The sequence below is a fragment of the Taudactylus pleione genome, unplaced genomic scaffold (genome assembly GCF_031769625.1).
Source record: "Taudactylus pleione unplaced genomic scaffold, aTauple2 ptg000063l, whole genome shotgun sequence".
Taxonomy (NCBI): domain Eukaryota; kingdom Metazoa; phylum Chordata; class Amphibia; order Anura; family Myobatrachidae; genus Taudactylus; species Taudactylus pleione.
Window position 1 is genome coordinate 4671711 of NW_028284465.1, and position 22764 is coordinate 4694474.

The following is a 22764-nucleotide window of genomic DNA, read 5'->3' on the forward strand; positions in this document are numbered from 1 at the left end:
AAATGCACAGACCGCGGAGCGTGAAAGTGAGCTTGTTACTCCATCGCACGGTGGAGCACAAAGGGAAGGCTGAGATTAGCATCTGCATATTCTCACAACAGCTATTGAGAGCGCGTCTGCGAGCGCGGCTGCGTTACCCACCATCTCCGAATCAGGCCCCTCAGTCGCACACTGATGTACAAATCACGCAAGCCCCAGTAGTCAGTGAGCGTGATTCAGATGTAGACGCTAAAGCAGCTGCTATCCCGTAAGCAGGCGCTGTGCAGAAATACGCTAATGCATGCTGCCACCTGGAGATGTACTGAGACGCCCCCTGGCGGCTTCACAGATCCAAGCACAGTGCGTACAAACACACAGAGGTGCTCGCAGATCCTTCGATAATCGACCATCTGTGTAACCCCATGGTGGCACAGACTGACCGCAGAGACTGTGACACTGGCGCCATTAGAAATTGTTTGACGGTAATTGGGTTACCACTCAATGAGGATATATAACCCCTGGCTCATCTAAAACAGGCCTCTACCCTCAGGTGTATCACTATTACAGTATTATTCGTACAGATTAACAGTATGTCAGTCATGATCGGTCTTGTTATAGATGTATCTAACCCTCCTTCCTTCTATTGTGACCCGATGGTGAGCGAGGCGTATGTTAATAGGTCACGCTGTTCTACATCTCACTCAGCGGAACATAAGTGGTCCCCCGATCAAGTTCTGTATACCCACCTCTTCATTATCATTCGCCCCCGGGGCCTTACATATCTCGGTCACATTCAGTTGCTTTGGTAATTGAGTTGCTTTCAGGAAGCAAAATTGTTAAAACAGATTTTATTCACTGATTAATAGAAGCGTCATTTTATGTTACACATTGTAGTCAAGAGCTGAGGGCACCAGATAACCTCAAACTTGCTAATATCCACACTGCCAGGTCTAATAGCCATACACTGCGTCATTCTTGCTGATAACCAATATGTATGGGCCTCATTTCTGCATAAGATACAGTACATATTATACTTTCTAATGCGAAGCCGTGCACCTAAATTGGACCATTTTATGGCTCTCTTGCTGGGCAGAGGGGCACGCACGGCCTCTACCACTTTGCAGAAATACCTGATCTTTTATTGGTCGAGAGAGGGTCCCATCGTAGGCATCTTACCAGATTCATTTTTATGCCTTTCAAGTTTACGTTAGCAGAGAAATGCATCAAATCAGCTTCCAGGTGCACAGAAGACCCAGGCCATGGTCTGCCCACTCCCATTATTCATTGAAGGCTAATCCCATCAGCATTTCGGAGTAAAAACTTATTTATTTTTTTTTAACGTGGTGTGAAGGAAAGAAGTGGTATACAGAACACTATAAGAAAGAGTTTGGTGAGGTCCGAGCAAACATCAGTATATTGTAATGAGATATATAGATGTACACAGACTAATGGAATATACACTGGTCACAGAGGGTGTAGGCCATTTGCTGGCAAGTCTGTAGAAATAGCAAGATCCTCCATGGAGTAGGGTTGTTAGGATAGATGTGACTTTATGAAACGCACATGTGTGCTTCCAGCCGTGCACCCCCTCCCCGCTCCCGGGAGATTCTGTAGACAGCTTGCAGTTTCCCCTGGCGTGCGGGGAGCCAGCGTGTCCCATCGGCCCATCTCTCTGCCACTGGTCAGGAAATAAATTATTACTATATTTCTCATAAATTACTGCTTGGTTTATCCTCACTTACAGTTTAGATTCATCCTACGCATGAGGTGACAGAACAGCCTTATTAACACTTTGTGTGCCTGACCGCTTTTTTATGACATTGCCTGGAAGACGTCTTCTGACAGCTTTTCAGAAAATAGATACTTTTCCCTGCCTGGTCCTACCTTACCGCAGCTGTAATCAGTGCTGCGCATGCGCCGTTACATCCGCAAAAGCAGCGCATGCGCAGCACTGATTACAGATGCGGTAATTGTGTCCTCCCCAACTCCCCCTCCACCCCTCTGCTCCATTCACCCACCTACCTGTCCGGCTGTCACAGGCTGCAGCCATGGACCGCGACCTCCTGCTGAAGATTTTTTTTTCAAACAAAAACTTGCGCTGGGAGAACACACAGAGCAGCAGCCGGAGCCGGAGGAGGGACCAGGGAGTGACGGAAGGAGACGAGGAGGGCTTGCTCACGCTGAAAGCAGGTAAGTATAACCCGCTATACACCACCTCACAGTGACGTATAGTAACACCATCAAATTCCAAAAATATGTAATTTTCGGAATTTGATGAATAGCGTAATTGCAAAAGTATGGGGAGTGTGGAAAAATAACGCAGACGGACTTAACCAGGAGATATCAGTGATATCTCCTGTGTTAAGTGTGTTAATGAATACTAAATGTCCTTAAAACCATTATGTTAGTGTTGATGGATAGGCCCCTCAGCCTTCTCCAGCACAGCGATCGCTGTCCCTGGTGCTGATTTACATACGGTCTTCTCAGCCTCCAGCATAGCGATCGCTGTCCCTGGTGCTGATTTACATACGGTCTTCTCAGCCTCCAGCATAGCGATCGCTGTCCCTGGTGCTGATTTACATACGGTCTTCTCAGCCTCCAGCATAGCGATCGCTGTCCCTGGTGCTGATTTACATACGGTCTTCTCAGCCTCCAGCATAGCGATCGCTGTCCCTGGTACTGATTTACATACGGTCTTCTCAGCGTCCAACACAGCGATCGCTGTCCCTGGTGCTGATTTACATACGGTCTTCTCAGCCTCCAACACAGCGATCGCTGTCCCTGGTGCTGATTTACATACGGTCTTCTCAGCCTCCAGCACAACGATCGCTGTCCCTGGTGCTGATTTACATACGGTCTTCTCAGCCTCCAACACAGCGATCGCTGTCCCTGGTGCTGATTTACATACGGTCTTCTCAGCCTCCAATACACCGATTGCTGTCCCTGGTGCTGATTTACATACGGTCTTCTCAGCCTCCAATACACCGATTGCTGTCCCTGGTGCTGATTTACATACGGAATAGTGAATATATTGCATACATTATATTTAAAGGGAAACGTGAATGTACTTCATGCTGTTATAATATTATCTATAATGTTATATAACGCTTGATGGTTTTGTCATTCATTATAATTGGATATTTGGGGCTGTTATATCACATGTAAGGGATACAATGCTAGAGCCTATAATCTCAGACATGAACCTGTGGCTTTCCACTGGCCTGTGAGGCATACTGGGACTTGTAGTTCCACTACAGCTGGCAATCCGCAGGTTGCCTAAGCCTGATATACACTAAATGGAGGTTTAAACTCTGTACAGAGGACAAAGCTCAGTGTAAAAGTACAGTAGACAGACATTATATAAGTTCAATTGGTATAAAACAATGTCTCGCATATAATAATATACATAATTTACTGTTCTCCCCCTTTCTACAATAATGGTTGAGTATTATTATTGTTCATAGTCACGCACGTACCCGTCAGTATCGGTTTTGCAATCTGCAGTATGCAATAAGTCCTGCGCTCTCGTTATTACCAGTCGCTGGTTTGCTACGTGTAAGCTACAGAAGATCCTAAAGCTATTTATGCGGCACATCTGGGAGCCCGGCCGCCCGCAGGCTCCGGGAGGAATATGAGGATGGGGAATAATGTCATCTGTGATTTTAGTGTTGGCCACATTGGCGCGGCTTGTTTGTAATCTGACAGACCCGGAATAGGGACAACTCAGCAGACTCTACAGCACATGCAAGCACAATTCTTACTGAGTAATAGCTAGAGAAGCTGCTGCCGATGTAATGCTACATCGGTGTCTTTATAAATGTGCTTATGTGTGAAAATAATGAATTGTGTTAAAAAGAAAAGGACAGAAAATATAATACATACATTTGTCAGAGAGGCAGAATCGCTCACGTTGGAGACTATACGCAGCCGGAGAACTTGCACCGAGCCTGGGGTTGGTACAGGTTCTGGTGGTGCAACCGATAAAGACGCACCATGCTTCATTGGCGAGCAGACGCCCGGCTGTATACCAGGGAAGGTCTTCATAGCTGCATTATTATTATTAACATTTATTTATATGGCGCCACAAGTGTTCCGCAGTGCCTTACATAGTACATAAACAAATTGTAGACAAGCGACTTACAGAACATTACAATACAGGACCAGGACATGGATAATATATATTGCTACATTAGCGACCATAACACCCAGATAAGCAACAGAGCATAAGCAGCCAAGTGTTAGGTGCCCTAGTGGGGAGTAAGAAGTAGATGAAACTAAAGTAGGGAGAAGCACAAGAGGGTAGAGGGCCCTGCTCGTAAGAGCTTACATTCTAGCTTGCATTAGCATAAAGTCACAGATGCGACTGCGATAAAAGGCGCAAACACATTGCTGTCGCCGCTGCGTCCGACCCATTGTGTATTAAGCAAATCGATCGGTTAAAGAGCAGCTACATACAGAATTGTTACAGAATTCCCATTGCTCTGTCTGCCTGGTATGTACTCAGGAAGCCGGTGGTCAAAATGCCGACCGCCGGCTTCCCGACTGAGAAATCCCGGCATGGGACTAATTATATGCGTTGAAATACCGGCGCCTATCATTATCCAGACGCCAAAATCCCAACGCCCAGCATACCGAATGAAGGTAAGCCGGGCATCGGCACCTCTTAGGGGGGGGGGGGTTAGGGACTCCCGGAGAGACTTAGGGTTAGGCACCCCCCCAGGAGGGTTAGGGTTAGGCTAGGGGAAGGGAGGGTTAGGGTTAAGTAGCCCCGAGAGGAGGTTAGGGTTGGGCACCCACCCCGGGAGGTTTAGGGTGCAGGGAGGGGGAGTTAGGTTTAGGCACCCCTGGGGGGAGGGTTAGGCACTAGGGAGGGAGGTTAGGGTTAGGCACCCCTAAGGGAGGGTTAGGGGGGGGAGAGGAGAGGGTTAGAACTGACCTTAGTCAGGATTTTCAGTTTTCTGCCTTGCGGCATCTGTATTACATCCGCCAGGCTTAAGTCCGGCGGTATGTCATACCGACTCTGTCTCCTTGGATAGTATATAACGTTAGGGCACTATCACCTGTCAGGTGCTATATACTGTCACTAAGATCCCTCAGCAATGGGTGCAGTCTCATTAACCCTGTAAGTACATCTCTCTCCAGGAACCTACTCCTGCCAGACGGCGTGCCTCCGGAGCGCCAGTGGGCTCGCTTCTACGTCAAGATCTTCCGCGCAGAGGGCTTACCCAGGATGAACACCAGCATTATGGCCAATGTAAAGAAGGCTCTTATAGGGGAAAACAAGGATTTGGTGGATCCCTATGTCCAAGTGAGCTTCGCTGGGCAGAAGGTAAACAAGAAATCATCCGCATAACTAAATGTACAGTAACCTAAGTGAGCGCGCCTCGTAGAGGAAGTACTCAGAACCGGGAAATGTAGCTTAATGTGATGTTCTTTATTAGCAGTTACTTATATAGAGCAGCATATGCCATTGTGCTTTATTATTGGAGACAAAACAGTAATAAAACAAGACTGGGAAATGACAGACAGACAGAGAGGAAGGAGGGCCCTGCTCGCAAACTTACAATCTATAGGGAAATGGACATTGATACACAAGGATAGGTGCGACCTATTGCACACTGACCAAGCCAGATTGCAGAGGCTCTTGGTGGAATGTATGATCCAGTCACACAGGAAAGGTCAGAGGGTTGTGGGGAGGACAGCTCCAAGTCCAGGATGACACCAGGGCGGTGGGCATGAGTTATTGTCGTGTTGTCAGCAGATATCTCAGGTCTGTAACCACTATTGGCCCCTGCAAATATTATTACCTATGTTTTTGAAAGATTGGGTTTGAGTAGACAGGATGACATCCAAGATGATATGGCAGGAAGACCTTCAGTACCGTGGGGCAACACACAAGGTGAGAGATCCGGAGATTATAGGTACATTTGGGTAACATCCGCATAATGATGATACTGAAAGCTATAAAGAGTTTATTAGTTTTCCAAGGGAGGTGGTATAGATAGGGATGAGCAGAGGACCTAGGACTGAGCCTCGTGGTCTCCAAACTGATAGAGCAGAGAGGAGATGGATCCAAGAGCGACTAGATAAGTAAGATGAGAACCAGGATAGGCCCTGTGTGCTGAAACCCTGGGGATTAGAGTGTTTGTATGAGGAGAGAGTGCTCAACAGCACCACATGCAGCAGAGAGATCTAATTTGGCCTTTACACATAGCAGTGATCAGATCAGTCACTACCTTAGTGTAGTCTCTGTGGAGTGTTAGGAATGAAAGCCTGACTGACGTGGTCTAATAAGTTGTGCCAGCAGCAGTGGCTTCTACCCTATTGCTTGAGAAGGTCCATGAGTGGGGCTGCCGCTGCTCCTGGCCCTCGTGCGTGCACAATGAACCTGGCAGGCACCGGGAACGGTGGAGTGGAGACGCGCATGTGCATAACAGCGGCTACTTCCAGGGGAAGCCACTCTCTGCTAGCTGCCTGGGAGAGAGGAGTGTTCCCTGGACGGGGAATGCACATGGACCTCCTCCTCTCTTAATACTCCTCTGCTAGAAATATTCCATTCAGTTTAAGGATACAGGACCTCATTCAGAGTCGGTCGAAGCGGCCGCACGATCGTACAGAAAAAGGGGCCGGATATGCAAATGATTCCCTCGCAAGTTGCGTCCTTAAGGTCGGATCGTTAGCTGGCCGACCAAGGGGTGGATGCGGTCGGACCGCTAAAAATACGCCCACATGTCGTACGCATAGCACGTCATCTCCGGCTACATAAGGGTTAATCGCGAGCATCGACAACCATCGGAACTGGTCGTAGAGCTAAAGGTTGACCTGACCCTCTCTTAAGCTCTACGATCATGTCAGTGTAAAACCTCCTCTGTCACGTGTGCCATGACACTACTTTGTAATTTATTCACTCCCATAAAACGCCGTTCGCATAATTAGGCACGCCTGCGTTATCTCCACACCCCCGTTTTCAAGCACCTTCCACTGTTACCACCCACAAACGCCTCAATCTGTCACTCAAACTACCGACCTGGCGGTGTTCAAGGAGAGAGAAATTTCTGATCATAGCGGCTAGTTTGCGCACGCGCATTGCGGCCTTTACGCATGCGCAGTATAGCGAACATCGGTGGCGTACGACCGTGCGGCCGCTTCGACCGACTCTGAATGAGGTCCACAGTATCAAGGCAAAGGCAGATGCTGACCACCAAAACCCTTACAAAAATAACTGCAACAAAGTGACAAAACAAAGCAAGTCAGAAGGGACAGTGAGATTGGGGGAAGGTAAAATAGAGTAGAAAGATATTTGCTGAAACAAGACTTTGCAAACGATTTCCTTCTCTTATACCGTCCCCGGGTTGCAGGTACAGTATCTGGAAATATTATAAGGTTTCACATGAAAGACTGCCATGGGATGTGACCTCTGATGTAGCTTCAGAGACCTGCAACTGATCTCAGCAAGAAAAGCATCCTCAGTCCAGTGTGTGTGAGAATCAGAGGGGAGGATGGGGTATTCAGTGTGTGAGGGAATCAGAGGGGGGGGATGGGGTATTCAGTGTGTGAGGGAATCAGAGGGGGGGATGGGGTATTCAGTGTGTGAGGGAATCAGAGGGGGGGATGGGGTATTCAGTGTGTCAGGGAATCAGAGGGGGGGGATGGGGTATTCAGTGTGTGAGGGAATCAGAGGGGGGGATGGGGTATTCAGTGTGTGAGTGAATCAGAGGGGGGGATGGGGTATTCAGTGTGTCAGGGAATCAGAGGGGGGGGATGGGGTATTCAGTGTGTGTGAGAATCAGAGGGGAGGATGGGGTATTCAGTGTGTGAGGGAATCAGAGGCGGGGATGGGGTATTCAGTGTGTGAGGGAATCAGAGGGGGGGATGGGGTATTCAGTGTGTGAGGGAATCAGAGGGGGGGATGGGGTATTCAGTGTGTGAGGGAATCAGAGGGGGGGATGGGGTATTCAGTGTGTCAGGGAATCAGAGGGGGGGGATGGGGTATTCAGTGTGTGAGGGAATCAGAGGGGGGGATGGGGTATTCAGTGTGTGAGGGAATCAGAGGGGGGGATGGGGTATTCAGTGTGTGAGGGAATCAGAGGGGGGGATGGGGTATTCAGTGTGTGAGGGAATCAGAGGGGGGGATGGGGTATTCAGTGTGTGAGGGAATCAGAGGGGGGGATGGGGTATTCAGTGTGCCAGGGAATCAGAGGGGGGGGATGGGGTATTCAGTGTGTGAGGGAATCAGAGGGGGGGATGGGGTATTCAGTGTGTGAGGGAATCAGAGGGGGGATGGGGTATTCAGTGTGTCAGGGAATCAGAGGGTGTGCTGAGGGATTCAGAGGGGGGCTGGGGTATTCAGTGTGTGAGGGAATCGGGGGGCTGGGGTATTCAGTGTGTGAGGGTATCGGGGGGCTGGGGTATTCAGTGTGTGAGGGTATCGGGGGGCTGGGGTATTCAGTGTGTGAGGGTATCGGGGGGTGCACTGGGGGGGTCAGTGTGTGAGGGAATCAGAGTGGGGCTGAGGGATTCAGTGTGTGAGGGATTCTGAGGGTGCACCGGGGGGGTCAGTGTGTGGGGGATTCAGTGTGTGAGGGAATCAGAGGGGGCCGAGGGATTGGGGTAGGTGACTATGATGAAGAAGCTAAAAACGTCCACCTGAGTATTTGTAGTAGCATCAGTTAGGAAAATACCCCAAATAAAATTTAACGTCTCATGGGGACTAATCTTTGTTTTCATTGGAGCCGGATTAACCATTCACAGCTGGGGATTGCACCCATTTGTACATCAATTAGTGACACTTTTAGACTCTCTCTCTCGATATTTCCCAGTTTTAATCATTTTATGTCAAGATGAGGAAAAATAAGCCTGAGGAAAAGCTGTGAGAATCTCAGGGAATATTCCAATGCAGACAGGACCAATTATTCCGTCTTTCTCTGGTTGCTGATCGTTAAAGTCAGGAAACAGTATAGAAGTAATTATGTCACAACCTGCTGCAGATTTCCCTAGTACAAGTCTACTCCTATGTACATTGCCATAAATTAGATCCGGCTGAGATAGTGTTTTGGCAATTCATGAAATAGACGTGTAATTCCTGTGAGGGATTAATGATGATACTGTATTTTATGCTGTCAGATAATTTTACTACCAAGAGTTAAATTAGGTTAAGTCTAAAATACTGGTATTAATTTCCAGGGTCTACTTGCAGATCATATACAATAGCGATGGACTGCCACCTAGTGGCCACATGTGTTCATAACACTCTCGCTCTCTTCTAGATACCCTACTTATGGCATAAAAACAGCGGGCTATGCGCCGCCAAGACACACAGTACACATATTACTGGAAGCATAGTCCAGCGGCGTAAGGCTGCCATTGAGAGGGAAGAAACCCTGTTAGGAAAAGGGTTTTCCATTTGAGTTCCAAGCAGAACCCCGGTTTGGTAAATACCACCGCGACTACTTTGCGTATCGCAGCTATATACAGCGATACCTCATGCAGCCACTGAGACACCAGGGATAAATAGCACTCTGGTGATAGTCTCTCAACATAGGTCACAGTGTAATAAAATATTGGGGTATTTACAGTGCTGTAACAGGCCTAGCCCCCTTTTGCGCAGGACGTTGCGCATAAGAGCCTGGGTCAGCCAGCACACGGAAGTGCAGAAGTGCGCGGAGCATCTAGAAGCTGTATACACATCAGGGTGTCTGTCTGTAGCGTAAAAAGGACGCTATGGGCGGTACTGCCACAGCGTTACCGTGCGCAGGGTGCTGTTCCAGGCACCCTGCTAGCCAGAAGCAAGGACCATGGCGGAAAACCCACAGAGGGAAAAGTATCCCTACGGAATGTTTTATGACTGGTTTGTGCAAATCCATTTTTGTCACTGTGTGACGCTTTAATCGGGAAGGTGTAGTGTGCCGCTCCGCTGGGGGGGAGTTTCATCTGCTTCTCGTTCCGCGTTTCAGGGTAAGACGTCGGTGCAGAAGAGCAGCTATGAGCCCATGTGGAACGAGCAGATTATTTTTACGGAGATGTTTCCTCCTCTGTGCAAGAGAATGAAGATACAGATCCGGGACTCGGACAAGGTGAACGACGTCGCCATCGGCACCCACTTTATAGACCTCCGCAAAATCTCCAATGAAGGCGACAAAGGTAATTGTGCTGGCCAGTAGGGAGTAAGGGAGTTTTTATTTGATAGATTTCAAGGAGCATGTGCCAACGTTATGACATCATTGTTATCAGCGTTTATATTTATTATATAGATTACCCCCTTGGATGCCGCTTTACTATCATGCAGGAAATTATAGAACAATAATCACTGATTTATGTTTTCTCCTCAGGTTTCCTCCCCACCCTTGGGCCGGCCTGGGTAAACATGTATGGCTCTACCCGGAATTACACGCTGATGGATGAGCACCAAGATTTGAACGAGGGGCTTGGAGAGGGGGTCTCTTTCCGCGCCCGGCTGTTGCTCAGTCTTGCTGTGGAGATTTTGGACACAAGTTCCCCTGAACTCACCAGCTCTACAGAGGTGCAGATCGATGGAGCTCCCCCGGTGGCCGATGTGAGAATTACTTTACTCGTCTTTTTATATCCGAATAACTATTTTATTTGTAGAACTACATGTCCCAGCAACTTTTGCCGTATCATACTTGCCGATGCTTGTTTCGAAGGGTCACAGACGTGAGTTCGGCTTTTGTTTGCAGCTTTGGATTAAGGCAAAAGCTTTAGAATGCAAATGTAGAAACTATAACTGACAAGGCAGAATGGTAATGCCACACCGGGAGCAATGAGCAGGAGACCAGAGCACTATAAATGCAAATAAATGTCAAATATATGATTGATGATGACATAGGATCGCTTGCCCGTCGCAGTCTTCAGCAGTGGCTCCAAGCTTCTATACACAGTAAGGCCTTAGTGTGGTTGCCAGGCCTGGGATAACAGGAGCAGAAAGTCAAGGGGGCACCCATGGTCCAAGCCAGGTGTAACTGATGCAGGGATTGGGGGACCCACCAATCACAGAATAGGGGTTTGTGTAGTAAAACCAGTTTGGAAGCATTTGCAGCAGCCAGGGCCCATAAATCTGTCCTCGCCCATATATCTCCAATCTGTCCCTTATTACTTTTGTGAAACATGTTCCACAGTTAACTGTGTAGAATAGTAACCAGTATGTGCCGATAATAACCAGTATGTGCCCACAGTAACGAGTATGTGCCCATAGTAACCAGTACGATTCTGTTATATTTCTAGTAAACTTTATAAAATCATATAGCTGATAGGCTGCTGTGATCACAACACCCCCGTTGACCCCCAGGGTGTACATTGCAGTCATTTCAGTCCCTCATTACGTGGCTGTGGTGTTTAATGCTGTCCCGCCATTTTGCTTGATGATATCTTTCAGAACTGCACGGGCAAGATGGAAGAGTTCTTTCTCTTCGGAGCCTTCTTAGAAGCCACAATGGTTGACCGCAGGAGTGGGGACAAGCCGATCAACTTTGAGGTTACAATAGGTGAGTTATCTTGTTTCTTTTTTTCTCAAAATATAATCACCTTATGCCGTCACTTCCAGTGACGTGATGTCACCAGTTCCTGGTGAGTGTATGGGCTCAGCACACAAAATGGTCGCCCCCGCCCTGCGTATAGAGTTAATAGTAAAAATGGGACTTTTGCGTATACGCTGTAAAGTACATTTGTACACTTACCTTCCGAGTTGCGTGCAGCTTTGCATCTGACGCGTAGACCTGTCCAGAGAAAAGAGGCATCCATCATTATAGTCAACACGGAAACACGCTTCAGGCCTATGGGACGATTAGCACAAATCTCTAAGGACTCGTGTCTCTTCACCCTTATTTAAACTGTGGATGCAAGTTGCGAGAAACCCTCTGCAAGTCACTCATTTATGGCCAACTCTAGGCCCGGCCCAGGATATTGCCGCTATTGCCTTCTGCAGTCAGCTTGTTTAGTTTTGATCGGTTCCATCTTCTTCTCGTTATCTCTGATACGATTCAGAGGCAAGTCCCGCATAGGGCAAAATTTTGACGCATTGTTTTTGCAGGTAACTATGGAAACCAGGTGGACGGGACGACCAGGCCCAGACTTAAGAAGAGAAAGGATGAAGGTGACGGGGGCGACGAAGAGTCAGAACTTCTGCAGAACTCGAGCGAGGATGAAGCAGACGATGACGGTGAAATGCAGTCCATCTCCTGCTCTCCGCCCATGAAGCCGTTTATAACAGACAGGTGATCACCACCCCCGTACAGGAGATATGGCCATGGTTAGCGGTCATACATGAAACATGTCTGCAGAGAATCCCCCTCATAAATGTTGTGGATCCTTGTTTTGATACTTTAGGTATTTAATGGATAACTCCATCGAAGGCTGAAACTTCAGCTTTGGGTCGAGCTCATTAAGTTATACAATAATACTGCATATTATAAAGCTGGAATCCTGGCATCTCTCCTGGTCCAATGGGTCCCGGGATGTCTGTTACCATCCAGCGGTGCTCACCTCTCTGCTAATGCAGGTCTGCGGTGTTACCAGAGCTCCTCCTCCATCAGCTTCTCATTCCTGCAAATGGAACGATATAGGAGGAGGGACAGTGACAACACAAGACAGATAATAGCTTAGGAAAACGCTTTATCACCCAGGGGCCAAAAGCCAAAACTTGACTAGATGTTTGATAGGACCTGGAAACCGAAGCTAAGAGACAATAGAGGTGCCCCCAAGGCCAGGGAGTTATTTGTTTTGTCTTTTCGTTGTTATAAAAACAAAAAGGTTCCAAATTCCACTGGTGGTCTGAACAGTGTATAGACAGAAATACACAGACAATGGAGAGTAATTGTCAGCGCTGGGTTCATGTGATATATACATTTAGATGCTCCGACATCCGTGTTTTCTAGCCATATGCCTGGGAGAAAACCTGGACAATGCGTTGCGCACGCTACGCGTTTCTTAGCCGCATCTCATGCCCTGAAATCACCGACTTCTCTGCCATCACTTCTGTGTCTGCAGAAATTACTTCCACCTGCCCTACTTTGACAAGAAGCCGTGTATCTACATTAAGAGCTGGTGGCAGGACCAGAGGAGAAGACTGTACAATGCCAACATCATGGACAAGATTGCCGACAAGCTGGTCAGTAATGGGAACAATGAGGGCGCGAAATTAGTGTATTATAGTAGCAGGGTAATAGGAGTAACGCAGATAACTTCTAGAAAGGGCAGATGCAGGACCCTTATATAATGCGCAGGTTCAGGTTTGGCATGGCGGGGGCAGATAAAAGATAAGGGAAGCATTTTGGGGAGCACCCAGACAGGCAGCACTGGGTAGTATTTACGTAGTGTCAGTGGGATGGACGATATTATTAGTGGGGTTTGTCAGTGGGACCCCCCCTCAGTTTTATGCTACTCCAGGGTGAGTGGCTGTGTCAGTATAGTCAGGGGTCAGAATGTGAGAAGACCTCACACTGTTCTGGGAACCGAGCCTGGAGTTACACAGACGTGCCCTCATACACCGCTCACAGTGTACCAGAGACGTGCCCTCATACACCACTCACAGTGTACAGAGACGTGCCCTCATACACCGCTCACAGTGTACAGAGACGTGCCCTCATACACCAGTCACAGTGTACCAGAGACATGCCCTCATACACCGCTCACAGTGTACCAGAGACGTGCCCTCATACACCACTCACAGTGTACAGAGACGTGCCCTTATACACCGCTCACAGTGTACAGAGACGTGCCCTCATACACCACTCACAGTGTACCAGAGGCGTGCCCTCATACACCGCTCACAGTGTACAGAGACGTGCCCTCATACACCGCTCACAGTGTACAGAGACGTGCCCTCATACACCGCTCACAGTGTACCAGAGACGTGCCCTCATACACCGCTCACAGTGTACAGAGACGTGCCCTCATACACCACTCACAGTGTACCAGAGACGTGTCCTCATACACCGCTCACAGTGTACCAGAGACGTGCCCTCATACACCGCTCACAGTGTACCAGAGACGTGCCCTCATACACCGCTCACAGTGTACCAGAGACGTGCCCTCATACACCGCTCACAGTGTACCAGAGACGTGCCCTCATACACCGCTCACAGTGTACCAGAGACGTGCCCTCATACACCGCTCACAGTGTACCAGAGACGTGCCCTCATACACCGCTCACAGTGTACAGAGACGTGCCCTCATACACCGCTCACAGTGTACAGAGACGTGCCCTCATACACCGCTCACAGTGTACCAGAGACGTGCCCTCATACACCGCTCACAGTGTACAGAGACGTGCCCTCATACACCACTCACAGTGTACCAGAGACGTGTCCTCATACACCGCTCACAGTGTACCAGAGACGTGCCCTCATACACCGCTCACAGTGTACCAGAGACGTGTCCTCATACACCACTCACAGTGTACCAGAGACGTGCCCTCATACACCGCTCACAGTGTACCAGAGACGTGTCCTCATACACCACTCACAGTGTACCAGAGACGCGCCCTCATACACCACACAGTGTACCAGAGACGCGCCCTCATACACCACACAGTGTACCAGAGACGTGCCCTCATACACCGCTCACAGTGTACCAGAGACGTGCCCTCATACACCGCTCACAGTGTACCAGAGACGTGCCCTCATGCATCATTCACAGTGTACCAGAGACGTGCCCTCATACACCGTTCACAGTGTACCAGAGACGTGCCCTCATACACCCCTCACAGTGTACCAGAGACGTGCCCTCATACACCCCTCACAGTGTACCAGAGACGTGTCCTCATACACCGCTCACAGTGTACCAGAGACGTGCCCTCATACACCGCTCACAGTGTACAGAGACGTGCCCTCATACACCGCTCACAGTGTACCAGAGACGTGTCCTCATACACCGCTCACAGTGTACCAGAGACGTGCCCTCATACACCGCTCACAGTGTACCAGAGACGTGCCCTCATACACCGCTCACAGTGTACCAGAGACGTGCCCTCATACACCACTCACAGTGTACCAGAGACGTGTCCTCATACACCGCTCACAGTGTACAGAGACGTGCCCTCATACACCGCTCACAGTGTACCAGAGACGTGCCCTCATACACCACTCACAGTGTACCAGAGACGTGCCCTCATACACCGCTCACAGTGTACCAGAGACGTGCCCTCATACACCCCTCACAGTGTACCAGAGACGTGCCCTCATACACCGCTCACAGTGTACAGAGACGTGCCCTCATACACCGCTCACAGTGTACCAGAGACGTGCCCTCATACACCACTCACAGTGTACCAAAGACGTGCCCTCATACACCCCTCACAGTGTACCAGAGACGTGCCCTCATACACCGCTCACAGTGTACCAGAGACGGTGCCCTCATACACCGCTCACAGTGTACCAGAGACGTGCCCTCATACACCGCTCACAGTGTACGGAGACGTGCCCTCATACACCCCTCACAGTGTACCAGAGACGTGCCCTCATACACCACTCACAGTGTACCAGAGACGTGCCCTCATGCACCACTCACAGTGTACCAGAGACGTGCCCTCATACACCGCTCACAGTGTACCAGAGACGCGCCCTCATACACCACACAGTGTACCAGAGACGTGCCCTCATACACCGCTCACAGTGTACTAGAGACGTGCCCTCATACACCGCTCACAGTGTACCAGAGACGTGCCCTCATACACCGCTCACAGTGTACCAGAGACGTGCCCTCATACACCGCTCACAGTGTACCAGAGACGTGCCCTCATACACCGCTCACAGGGTACCAGAGACGTGCCCTCATACACCACTCACAGTGTACCAGAGACGTGCCCTCATACACCACTCACAGTGTACCAGAGACGTGCCCTCATACACCCCTCACAGTGTACCTGAGACGTGCCCTCATACACCGCTCACAGGGCCTCATTCAGAGCCGCTCGTAAGCGGCCGCTCGTTCGTTATGAGCGATGTTCGCACATCTGCGCATGCGTACGGATTTTGATACGCATGTGCGAACCAGTCAGTGCGGCCGAAAATCGTTTGTTCGCTATATAGCGAATGCCTGCTATTTTGTGTGACAGGAGGAGGCGTATGTGGGTGGTAACAGGGGAAGGTGCTTGAAAACGGGGAGTGGAGATCAGAACGCAGGCGTGCTTAAAGGTCAAAACGGGCGTTTTATGGGTGTGCATAATTAATACAGGAGCTTCATTGACCACGTCACTGGGTTGATTTATAGTCAGAACTGCTCGCAAGATTGTGGTAGGAAAAACCAACCACAAGAATAGTGAGCAGTTCATACGCTGTTCGATGTACTCGATTAATCTATTAAATAGCGCACATGACGTATGATGCGAGCGGCCAGGGGGCATCTTTTTCAAAATTACGACCGCAAGTTTTGTTCGCTCGTTCAGACATAGAGGCGTGAACAGACCGCAAAGTGCGAACGGTTCATTTGAATAGCCACCCCCTTTTTAATGAACGAGCGAGCGCAATTAGCGTCCGGCTCTGAATCAGGGCCACAGTGTACCAGTGACGCTGGGCCACACAGGAATTTGTTTTACGCACGTAGTCGCAGATGAAGCGCAAAAGGAACTTGGCGTGAGGTAAAGCCACGGCCGCTGCACGGTATCACTTCTTACACAGATTCAGACTCATTGCGCACACAGATGTACTAATGTCACACAAAACATTGATCAGTGTAATCTAGCAAAGTAGATTTGTCGCTCCCAGTAGTTTTATTTGTACATATAAGATGCTCATTTTGAGTTAGAAAGGAGTTTGGCGGCAGCTGAGTCGACGTGGGTCTGGTGCGCAGAGAGGGGCTATTTGGCGTCAAGCTGCGGTGTTATGAGAACACATCTGTAAGTCAGGTCTGTTATACACCATTAGATGTCTATTACTGGCATAACAGCGTAACTACACAGAGCCATCCCACAGCGCTTCCCGTGACACCCCCGGCTCATCGCGTGTCGTCTCATAAACCGCTCTCTCTCTCTCCACCCAGACGCATGTTGTCATGCTCAGATCCTAATTACATTCCCGTATCCAGGCTGACGATTGCTGACACAGACGTTGTAACTGAAGCTAATTACAAGTAAAGTGCAGCGATGTCTAAACCCGGCTACACAGCGTTAGTTAATTGTGAGGGAGCCCCGGGGGGATTCTGTAATGGGACTTAGCAGTATTAGATAATTGTTAGGGAGACCCCTGGGAGAGGAGTGGTGCTAATTACACAGCAGCGTCAGGTAATACTGAGATCCGCGGCGAGGCGGATGCAAAGCATGATGGGAGGCAGGAATGTCACCAAGACTTTTTCTACTTTATGTCGCAGAATATAATGTGCAGAAAACAATGATAGTAACAATAAAGATCCCACATGGAAGTAGTAATAAGGGGCTGATTCACAGGAGGGCGCTAATCCCGCCCCGACGGCGGCTTTGTACGCAGCGGTACCGAGAGCTCATGCTAATGCTGCAGCCTCTGTCATTGGTGTAGAGACTCCCACCGGCTGCGTCTCTGATTCGCCGCTGGCGTACAGTGGGCCTGATTTAGAGACGGAGAAAGAAAATAGCTTTCTATCTTTTTTTTTTTTTTGCCCAAAATTTGCGCAGTAGTTTTTTGGCAAAGTATGCAACTTCTGATTTTTTTTTCCGGTATTTATCGGTAGGGGGGTTGTTCAAAGGGTTCTGAAAGAAATACCCACATTTTTATCCAAAAAATATTGATTTTGCATTTTTTGTCGCCTGGTCCTGGGATGGAGAAAACTTTTCTCCAGTTTTTCTGTCTGTTGCCGTTCTCGGCAGTTATTTTGCGAAAACAGCCGTTTTCGCCAATGGCGAGAAAAACTGCCATTTTTGCTGCTAATTGAATACGGCCCTTAGTCGGAGCTAAGCAACACAAGGGCTGCTCAAAATGTCCATTGTAACTAAGCCAGGGAAACTGTGTACAAGGTCTTAGACATTGGCCGCAGCACATCCATAAAACACTGCCCCTGGATCGCTCGCACCCAGCGTATGCAAATATGACAAAGTGACGGCATGGGAAGTGATCGCTCGCCAAGGCATAAGCACACCCACTTTGTCTGGGCGGGCGATCTCTTTGTGTGTGCAGACGCCCATTAGCGTATGTAGAGACGCCCACCAGCGCACGTCATCTCCAGGAAGTGTATTAAAACATTGGCACATATATATAAAGTGATCGCAGCGCTTGCGGTTGTCTTACCCTACCGCAAGCACTGCGAGGATTTCAGTGTAAAAAAAAGGCTGGTGACGTGTACTGTGACGCTGCCTGTTAATCATGCACGCCTCAAATTCGCGAGCGGCTCTGAATCAGGTCCAGTGTGTAAGATATGGTCTCCTGAGTTCCCACAGGTCATTGAAACAGAGAGTAGAATGTTATTTTCAGACACCACATCATTTACTCACTGAAGTGCCTGTTGTTTTAACTGACTAAACGTATTTATAAAATGTTGTTGCCGCTGTATGCGGGCTCTGACAAAGGCTTGTAAAAGCCTAAAGCACTCAGTCTACTATCGCGTCATGAACAGGCTCCTCCCACTATTGTTACATTTGAAAGCGCAATGATAGGATCCGTAACAACCAGTAAAACTCAGCGAGACCAGACTTACAGCATTTACGAAATGTTTATGTACAGATTGTGCCTGCCTGTATACTGTTATACTATATTCCGTGCCTGACTCTCCACGTGCCTGCCTGTATACTGTTATACTATATTCCGTGTCTGACTCTCCACGTGCCTGCCTGTATACTGTTATACTATATTCCGTGTCTGACTCTCCACGTGCCTGCCTGTATACTGTTATACTATATTCCTTGTCTGACTCTCCACGTGCCTGCCTGTATACTGTTATACTATATTCCGTGCCTGACTCTCCACGTGCCTGCCTGTATACTGTTATACTATATTCCGTGCCTGACTCTCCACGTGACTGCCTGTATACTGTTATACTATATTCCGTGCCTGACTCTCCACGTGACTGCCTGTATACTGTTATACTATATTCCGTGCCTGACTCTCCACGTGGCTGCCTGTATACTGTTATACTATATTCCGTGCCTGACTCTCCACGTGGCTTCCTCTATACTGTTATACTATATTCCGTGCCTGACTCGCCACGTGGCTTCCTCTATACTGTTATACTATATTCCGTGCCTGACTCGCCACGTGGCTGCCTGTATACTGTTATACTATATTCTGTGCCTGACTCGCCACGTGGCTGCCTGTATACTGTTATACTATATTCCGTGCCTGACTCGCCACGTGGCTGCCTGTATACTGTTATACTATATTCCGTGCCTGACTCGCCACGTGGCTGCCTGTATACTGTTATACTATATTCCGTGCCTGACTCTCCACGTGGCTGCCGCAGGAGGAAGGGTTAAATGATGTCCATGAGATGATAAAGACTGAGAAGCCATATCCGGAGAGGAGGCTGCGAGGCGTCCTGGAGGAGCTAAGCAGCAGCTGTTTGTGAGTATATATACCTCTATAGTATCTATCTATACCTCTCTCTATATATCCGGCCTCTCAATTGATGAGCACCTGATGCTTGCACCTAGATAGTGCCTACTAACTCTCAGTTTGGGTGGATTATCAAAGGTAGAGAGTATACAGACAGGTCAAGAGTGATTAGTGTTTATATTTGCTCCCAGTTGGGGTAGTTTATCGAAGGTTTGGGGTATATTGAATATCTACTCTCTCTCACATAGGGTAGATTATCACAAGAAGAGTATATGTAGTGTCTACTCTCTCTCCGATAGGGCAGATATCAGTAGGTGGGCTATACCGTATATAGACACTCTACTTTGATCGGGGGTAGGGTCTTACAGTTTGTTAGCGTCATCTCCGTCTATTTCCGCTCATTTGGGATAGATTATGACACATGGAGAGTTTCTAAGGTCTCCACCCTACAGTAGAGGTAAATTATGACATGTAGGGGTATCTGGAGTGTCTTCTTGCTCTGAACTGGATAGATTATGACAGAGGAAGAAGGTACCTGGGGTCTACTAGTTCTTAGATGGGGTAGATGGAATCGGTACGAAATCCTGGCACTGGGGATCTCTGCTGTCAATATACAGTACTGACAGCGGCATCCCGATGCTCAGGATCCCGACAAGGGTGTCTAAACCTAACCCCCCCCCTTAGTACCTAACCCTAACCCTACCCAATGGTACCTAACCTCCCCCTCCCCTAGCCTAACAGAAAAACTTTCTGCTTCTGGAACTAGTGTGACAGTAAATCTGCACATTCTGGTACAATGAGATCACAATTCATACTACTTGTGTCTGAGGAAACATTGTGTCACTTACTATTATATGAGGGAATGTTACTGTGTGGATCAGTGTACAGTATGACCTACTGCCAACCCCGGGCCAATCTGGTGCCAGTACAGCTTCTACTGTGATTGATTAAAGGGACTGAGGAGAGACCTCCAGGGCTGCTATATACCGTAATACAAGAGAAATAAAGTATCAGTCGTTCGAAAAAGAGCACCTGGTAATATCAGTTCCTAGCGAAGCGTGAAGATGAAATAAACACAGGAAATACCAACCTGAACACGAGAGGACGGTGGCATTAATCATTCATACAGCCGCACACAGGAGAGGAGGCCGGGTGCTGGTACATCGCCAGAGTTACATAAACTAATCTTTTATTCTGAACAGAAATAGAAATTGGGAATAGGAAGACTACGGGATTCCATACTACCGAAGCTGGCAGTGGCGAAGTCCTTTCGTGGCTTGGATGTCGTGATCCAGCGGATTGATCCAATGGGGCCGGGAAGGAGTGTATTCCCTTTCATTTTAAACACAATGCCTATCAGGAACAAGCTCCGGAAAGTTTTGCTTTCCGAAGCTTGATGTTTATGGGGAATGCAGTTTTTGCCATTTTTGAGGATAGTATCTTCTAGAACACAGGTTCTCAAACTCGGCCCTCAGGACCCCAAACAGTGCATGTTTTCCAGGTCTCCTCACAGATTCACAAGTGAAATAATTAGCTCCACCTGGGGATTTTTTAAAATGTGTCAGTAAGTAATGACTACACCTGTGCACCTGCTGGGTGACCTGGGAAATGTGTCAGTGAGTAATGACTACACCTGTGCACCTGCTGGGTGACCTGGAAAACGTGACCTGTGTGAGATCCTGAGGACCGAGTTTGAGAATCACTGTTCTAGGGCGACATAATTTGGACTCAGAAAAAGGTGACATTGGTGGACTTTTTTCAACCCTCAAAAGTATCATTAGGTACCTCAGCTCCTTCCCCTGAGGTTGTGGTTGCCAAACTCAGGGCTTAATTCAGACCCACTCGTGAGCGCTGAGCGCTCGCAAGCGGGTCGATGTTGGCCAAGTGCGCATGCGCACAACGGAGGCGGCTCCGTCGCGCGCATGCGCGAGACCCAAATAACGACGGCCAAACCGTCGTTATGGGTCTCGCACCAAAGGGGGCATGCTGTCGATGGTGAGTGACAGCACGCCTCCTTTGGTGGGTGTGCCGGGGATGTGGCTGCACAGACGGAGGCGTTCCCATGGGAACGCCTACCGTCTGGGGCCGGCCCCACTGACATCACTAGTGATAGAGCCAAAAGCACTCCAGGGCTTGCAGCCACGAGACCCTACCACAAGGGTCTCGTCGCAAGCCCGATGGTCGCGATGGTCTTGACCATCGCGACCATCATCATGGACGCTCGCATAAGCTGTGGGTGGTAACCCACAGCTATGCGTGTCAGTCCAAGAGGCCACAGCAACAACAAAAAAAAAACGCCCTGATTCAGAGCGGGCGCTCGTTCAGAGCGTCTGGCTCTGAATCAGGCCCTCAGTCCTCAAGGCACCCTAATACACCAGCTTTTAAGGATATCCATGGTTGAGAACAGATGGTTCAAATAAAATGGATGAGGTAATCAGTCAGTTGTACTCAAGCATGGATATTCTTAAAACCTGAGCTATTAGGGTGCTTTGAGGGCAGAGTTTGGGCACCACCGTCCTGAGGGGATGTGGCAGTAGCTGTAGTGGGCAGTGATGAGCTGAACTGCGGCACAATTTCACGATAAAGGAGCTTTGCGGTGGAAGAAGTGGCCAAACAGAGAATGCGACGGTTCCATGGAGATCAACGTGCTGCAGTTCATGTATTATTATTACAGAGTTGTAATTATCTAGGTGTATATACTATATACTGGAATCCAGAGCACACACCCAGTACAGACGGTGAGGTATAGCTTATATCCAGCTACACATTTATATTTGGAAAGTAGCGATGTAAAAGTGTTATGTCTGTGGCGTATGGAAAGTGCAGACAGTTACTAATGGTGACACGGTTTGTACAGGCGGGTTGGGTATGATATCCCGACACTTGGGATGCCGGCTGTCAATATACTGACAGCATCATCCAGATGCCTATAATCCCGACAGGGGAATAGTAAGTAGTGTTCCCCTGTCCTATTTACCCCCTAACCCTCCATTCCTGCACCCTGATACTAACCCTCCCCTACCCCGCATCCTAACCTTCCCGGTAAGTGCCTAACCCTAACCCTCCCCCCTTAGTGCCTAACCCTAACCTCGTCCCTAGTGCCTAACCCTAACCCTCCCCCCTAGTGCCTAACCCTAACCTCGTCCCTAGTGCCTAACCCTAACCCTCCCCCCTAGTGCCTAACCCTAACCTCGTCCCTAGTGCCTAACCCTAACCCTCCCCCCTAGTGCCTAACCCTAACCCTCCCCCCTAGTGCCTAACCCTAACCCTCCCCCCTTAGTGCCTAACCCTAACCTCGTCCCTAGTGCCTAACCCTAAC

The 22764-nt window shown here is 48.9% G+C and overlaps 1 protein-coding gene across 11 annotated transcripts in view; it reads left to right on the plus strand.

The window, feature by feature from the left end:
- The window catches only part of OTOF (otoferlin), a 377128-nt gene that overhangs the window by 273986 nt on the left and 80378 nt on the right, over window positions 1-22764 (plus strand). For all 11 annotated transcript variants that reach the window (XM_088465708.1, XM_088465710.1, XM_088465713.1 and 8 more), the window contains exons 13-19: window positions 5122-5308; window positions 9933-10119; window positions 10308-10531; window positions 11369-11477; window positions 12023-12206; window positions 12979-13099; window positions 19354-19454. In XM_088465708.1, coding sequence (XP_088321834.1) covers window positions 5122-5308; window positions 9933-10119; window positions 10308-10531; window positions 11369-11477; window positions 12023-12206; window positions 12979-13099; window positions 19354-19454 — 1113 coding nt within the window. The remainder of the gene's footprint in view (window positions 1-5121; window positions 5309-9932; window positions 10120-10307; window positions 10532-11368; window positions 11478-12022; window positions 12207-12978; window positions 13100-19353; window positions 19455-22764) is intronic.